Source organism: Cherax quadricarinatus, chromosome 56 (assembly GCF_038502225.1).
Source record: "Cherax quadricarinatus isolate ZL_2023a chromosome 56, ASM3850222v1, whole genome shotgun sequence".
Taxonomy (NCBI): Eukaryota; Metazoa; Arthropoda; class Malacostraca; order Decapoda; family Parastacidae; genus Cherax; species Cherax quadricarinatus.
The window spans coordinates 22,550,353-22,556,553 of NC_091347.1; the positions used below are offsets into that span (position 1 = coordinate 22,550,353).

A 6,201-nucleotide genomic window follows, 5' to 3' on the forward strand; every position below is an offset into this window, starting at 1 on the left:
CTGTATTTCAAATTACTCAAAGGTATTTAGATACACGTAAATACACAATTACCTGAGATAACATGTAATGTTGTGCATGCTATAAGAACATAAGAAAGAGGCACTGCTCCTTACTTTCTTACTTACTTACTTACTTATTTATTTACTTACTTTACTTTACTTACTTACTTACTTACTTACTTACTTACTTACTTACTTACTTACTTACTTACCTACTTACTTACTTTCTTACTTACTTACTTGACTCTTATTCTTAATTATTCTTATGTTGTTAAAGGATGCACAGCATTTCAGGTTATCCCAGGTAACTGTGTATGACATTTAAACTCATTTAAATGTGTGTAACTGTACTTACGTGTACCTGTACTAAAATAAACTAATTTACTTAATTTCTTTTCAACGGGAAAACAAATCATTCACTTAGAGTTTTGTGGTGGGTTATTCTAGGTAATACAGAGAGAGAGAGAAAGAGAGAGAGAGAAAGAGAGAGAGAGAGATAGGCTCGGAAGAGCTGGCTGGATGGTGGTACTCCTCTCTTTTCACTATTATTGTGAAGTTATCATGGCTGAGGTTCAGTGCAGCACTGATACAACTGAGGAAGATGCTACCGAACTCCAGTTCCCAAAAGGTATGACATAGGGAGTCTGGAAGTAACGTTATTTTGGGTCAGTTATATACCCTGCCTCTCCCTCTGTCTGTTAACGTATAATTTTGAGTGATTACAATTCTTACACGGTAACATATATGTAAATTACCCCAGGATGACCCCCCTAAAAATGAAGTCGTGACTTATTTCCCGTTGGAAATCAAAAATATGGAAATAAATCAAGGACCCCAGTGGAAATAAGTCACTTTGGCCTTTTTTTGGGGGGGTTATCCTAGGTAATCCAACACGTGCTGCTATGTATGATAATTTATGTATCTGTATTTATGTGTACCTATACCTGAATAAACTTACAATATGCCCATGCAATCTTTACCACAGAATAATCATTATTTTGGGGGCATATTGTTATTTGGGGAGATATAGCGAAAATAACTTTTTTTTTCACTTGAACGGAACGCCTGAGCCAATCTTCTTGTTAATTAAGTTTATTTAGGTACAGTTATACAGTTTTTGGATGATCACTGAGGACCAGTGGAAGAAGAATGAAACCGTTCTCTAAGGCGAAGAATATTGAAGTCTGGCAGAAAGTCCTCAGCTTTACGAAAGGAGGATGAAAGATTTTCAGGTTAGAGCTTACTTGCTGATTGCAAACTCCTATTTTAAATCTACTGTAATATTTCCTTCAAGTACAGTAGTCATGCCATATTTATAAATAGTAAGCGTTGGTATCTTGTAATGTTTACCCTTGTAGGTTCAGCACTTTTTGATTATAATGATAATTGTAATGGCTAACATAGGCACATAGCTACAAGTAATTAAACTCTGCACACTTTTGTTTGGTTGTAATTATACTCTTGACAGATGAACATTCACTTTCACAAGTATTTGGGCTGGGGAAAGGTGTAAGAATCATATTCTCTCTCTCTTGTGGTGTAGAACTACTGTACACGGGATAAGGAATTTTTGTATTGTAGTCTGCTTCTAAACAAATTCTAAATAATCTTTGTGAAAATATATTTTCCAGTTACTGTACATAATTAATTTTAAGCACTCTGGAGGCATATTTAATGCAATAAGAAGTTAGTATTTCAAGACATGAGATACATGAATTAACTTTTGTTATATTTATAATAAAGTATTGTTACAGCATAAGTAAAATTTACTATTTTGATGTATTCCAGGCTTTGATGCTTTGTTGGAAGTTGGTATGGAGACTGGTGGGCTACTGGATTCAATTGCCGACCCTTTTGTTAAATGCAAGCACTGTCATGGTGTTGCTAAGGAACCTTATATAAAGTGTATGCAGTGTGAAAAGTCAGTGAATAGTAATTATGTTGTTATATGTATACGATGTTTCAGTAAAGGAGCAGAATTTGGTGTGCACAAAAATGACCATTCCTATATGGTTATTAGAACTGACTTTAGTCTACTTGATCCTAGTTGGCAAGCTAAGGAGGAAATTATGCTGATAAATGCAATAAATGATTGTGGTATTGGTAACTGGCCTGACATAAGCTTTCGTGTTCCAGGCAAATCTGCAGAACAATGTAAAGCTCATTACACAAAATATTATATTGAAAATGCCCATCCAGAATTGCCTCAGGTAGTATGTAGAGAATCATTACAGACAGTCGTTCCACAACCTGTTACATACATAGGAGGTATAGATGATCCTCCCCGACCCATCCCAGGAACAACTGCATGTCGTGATATGGCTGGATATAATGCTGCTCGGGGAGACTTTGATGTTGAGTATGACAACAATGCTGAAGTAGACATACAAGATTTAGATTTCATGTTATTTGAAGAAGATGAAAAACCTTCTCTGGGTTTAGAGCTACAAATTGCCCTGCTGGATATATACCGAAGGAGACTGGGAGAGCGGTACAAGCGAAAGAAGCTTGTCAGAGATCATGGTCTGATTGCAATGAACAAATCAATGGCGTCTCTCAATCGTTATCGGCCTTATGTTCCACAGAACTTTGCTGACGCTCTTCCAAAATTTTTTAGCATTGTAACTTCGCTGGAAATTGACTTAATTTTAGAAGGCTTGAAATGTGAATCTGAAGTGAAACAGCAGATTGGTGACTTAATGGAGTATATTTCCAATGGTATTTCAAAACAAACAAGTATAATGACATATGAAACCCTGAAAAGAAAACGTGAAGCAAATATTAGAGAAAAGCGCAATCTTGTGGTTTCAGAAAATGATGGCGTAGACATAAAGTGGAATGTTGTCACGAAAAATATTGCTAATCTAGAATCAACCATTCCAGGAGCTTCACGAAGAGTCAGCATACCTCTGAACATTGCAGGAAAGCCAGGTTATGATAATCTCAATGATACTGAGAAACAAATTGCTTCTGAGCTTCGTTTACTGCCTGAAGATTTTCTTCGGTTTAAATCAGCATTTATTGATGAGTGTCGAAAGTTGGATGGTCTAAGATTAGCACAGGCTAGGACACTAATCAAAATAGATGTTAATAAGATAAGAAAAATATTTGATTATTTGTTGTCTGTTGGCCTCATTTATACTCCAAAAAAATAGCATATTGTATTATAGAAGGATATTGTAAGTTAAAACAGTTAGTAATTAGCATTTAGAGTAAGAGGTCCTACTGTAATACAAAAAAATAGTTTAATGTCGCTCTCACAAGGAAAACAGTTGCAACCTAGGTTTTGGATGTACTACTACTAAGAGCAACATCTCCAGACACTACATTGTTTTCCAATGCAATATGAATACAGCTGTATTTGAAATCAAGTATTTTACAGTGGTAGTACTGTATTGAAGTAGGTACTGTACTAAGTTATAGTATGGTGTACAATATTAAAATGTCACATTGACAGTATTACACAGTCCTTCACATAGTGATGTTTATTATGTTTTTACAGTCCTATATTATCATGGCTAGTTAAGAGTATTGTAAGTAATGGGAAGATACCATCAATTAGTTGAGAAATACAATGGTGATATAGTATTGTACTGTTGTATTTACAAATACAATATAATCTTTTACTTTCATTGTTCATTGTGCAGAAATACCAAAGAAATGGAATATGTATATTAAGTTTATTACATAGTGTTTTATATTTTTGTACAGGGGCTTAAGAAAAATTGCTGTATGTAATAGTGTGTCAATAAAAACTGTTCTGAATTTTTATTTTATTATACATGTTATATGAAAATTTTTATATTTCAACTTTAACCATTGCATTTGAGAATGAACTGTCTTCAATTTATCACAACTTGATACATAAAAACTGGGATTACTTGTTTGTACATAATACAACCTTATAGGATTCATGCTTAATTATGTGCTTGTTTTGCATACTGTACATATTACCATGCATGTTAAGTGAGAGTCAACCTGTGTGTAATATAAACACATTACATTACATCAATACAGTGCTTAAATATGTTTAGTGAATCATTTAACAATTACCACCCATTACAATACTCTTGATAAATCACTTTAAGAGTCCATACCTTCTCAGACATGTACCAAAGAGCCAGGATTGCTCCAGGCCATCAAAATGATCTCTCCAACATTACCATAGTTGCCCAGTGCCACGTTTAATTAAGACAGCTGTCAAGCTATGCTGATAGCCCAACAGTATGCTGACTTCATTTTAGATGTCTCAAATTCAGTGCCCTGGCATGCTTAGTTTATTTCCAATAGTCCCACCTTTAATGCTTCTCTTTTCCCTACTTGACACTGCATTATAGTGGTGGAGTTTTAGCAGCTTGTGCACAGGAAAAAACTGTGCTGCTTCAGGATGAGTGCCATTCTTCCTGCAGGGTACTTGTTTGACTTTAGAATTCAGGATCTTTGTGATTTATGGCCGATGACTGAATGGATATGGTTTGTGGAATGTGCATAACTTTTTTTTTTAACAAGTCGGCCGTCTCCCACTGAAGCAGGGTGACCCAAAAAGAAAGAAAAAATCCCCAAAAAGAAAATACTTTCATCATCATTCAACACTTTCACCTCACTCACACATAATCACTGTTTTTGCAGAGGTGCTCAGAATACACAGTTTAGAAGTGTATGTGTATAAAGATACACAACATATCCCTCCAAACTGCCAATATCCCAAACCCCTCCTTTAAAGTGCAGGCATTGTACTTCCTATTTCCAGAACTCCAGTAACATACATACATAACATACTTAGAATTATTAACATACTTAGTATTATTTTGTTTGTGTGCTGATTTATGTAAATCTCGCAAGAATGTGTTGGTAATGATGACTTGCATGTTCTTAACAATGTCGACAACTTTCATATTGATAATGATGGATAAAGAATTGGACCTAGTAATTTGTAAATTAAACAAAGCAAACCTTTAATGTCTATTCTCTTTCAAATGACATACTGTACATTCACCCAACCCATCCAAAAAAGTATAAAAATGAGTAGGCATTATTTCAAAGATTTCCCATGTTACCATACCTCAGTACACATTTGATTATGTTATGCTATACACTAAGGCTATCCATATTTTATGAATGTGGATCTACAGCAGCAAACTAATTGAAATTAATAATCATACATCAAAAGTCTTTCTTAAGACCCATATTACACTAGATTTAGACAGTAATCCCTTCCTTTTTCATACCAAACCTACTGAGCGTGCATGCCATTTATGCTGACTATTATAACTTCTCTACAGGATCCTAAATAATAATGCAAGACTTGTGTCAGTATTTTTTTGCTTAGGTTCAGTAAAAATTTGTCAAGAAACAGGACAGATGCCTCCTGACCTGTTACTGAAGGTTAGGTCATCTGACCGAAGTTTTTCTCAGGCTTATTGGTCTACTACTTTAAAAACTAAGGAAAAACTCCTTTTTGTATACAGTTTATACATATTTAATTTTTTGCTACATAAATATTGCTTTAAACTAATTTTTACCAAAGTTTGTCCCACAAGGTAAGTTCTTTGGTACTGCTGGAGGGCTCTTGTTCCAAAGGAATTGGACTAGTTTTTCCCATCTCTTCCTTGGATTGAACCTGATTGCCTCCTATTCTCTAGGTGCTGAATGACTCCTCCAGGGTTAGTGTGCCTGCACTCTTCATGAAGGAGGGGTGGGGATATTTGCAGTTTGGAGAGACATCTGAGCTGTAGTACTGACACACCTCTGGCAAGACGGTGATGGAATGAATGATAGTGAAAGTGTTTCTTCAGGTCACCCTACCTTGGTGGGAGACTGCCAGTATGTTAAAAAAAAAATAATTGTTGGTACTAAAGTTCACATGCTGACATGGTCACTCTGGCAAAAGACTTTTCATAAAAATGACTGTAGGTCCTTAAAAGAAAACATAGCTAAGGGGAATGACAGTTGATGAAGACTGCAATGTGGAAAAGTGCTACAAACTGAAAATGAAAGAAAAAACAGGTTAGAATGTAAGCTTCATGATATTCACAAAGAAATTAAAAAAAACTGGTTAACCCGTAAACGGTCCAAGCAGATCTACGTTCACATGTGTAGTGCTACAAAAGTAGATCTAAGTTTTTTTTCATATTTTCAAATATAACAAAAAAAAAAGATCAAAGTTTTTTTACACATTTTCAAATGTAGAAAAACAAAAAG

At 34.9% G+C, this 6,201-nt stretch overlaps 1 protein-coding gene across 2 annotated transcripts; it reads left to right on the forward strand.

Moving 5' to 3' along the window:
• The first annotated feature begins 438 nt into the window (after positions 1-438).
• Positions 439-3,765, forward strand: Ada2a (Transcriptional adapter 2A). 2 transcript variants are annotated; one of them, XM_053794216.2, is made up of 3 exons: positions 439-628; positions 1,101-1,232; positions 1,789-3,765. In XM_053794216.2, exon 3 carries the CDS (start codon positions 1,815-1,817, stop codon positions 3,153-3,155), a length of 1,341 nt encoding a protein of 446 aa, XP_053650191.1. In that variant the 5' UTR covers positions 439-628; positions 1,101-1,232; positions 1,789-1,814; the 3' UTR covers positions 3,156-3,765. The 2 variants fall into 2 exon arrangements, with proteins under 2 accessions (XP_053650191.1, XP_053650190.1); XM_053794215.2 differs by lacking the exon at positions 1,101-1,232.
• The last annotated feature ends 2,436 nt before the right edge of the window (positions 3,766-6,201 follow it).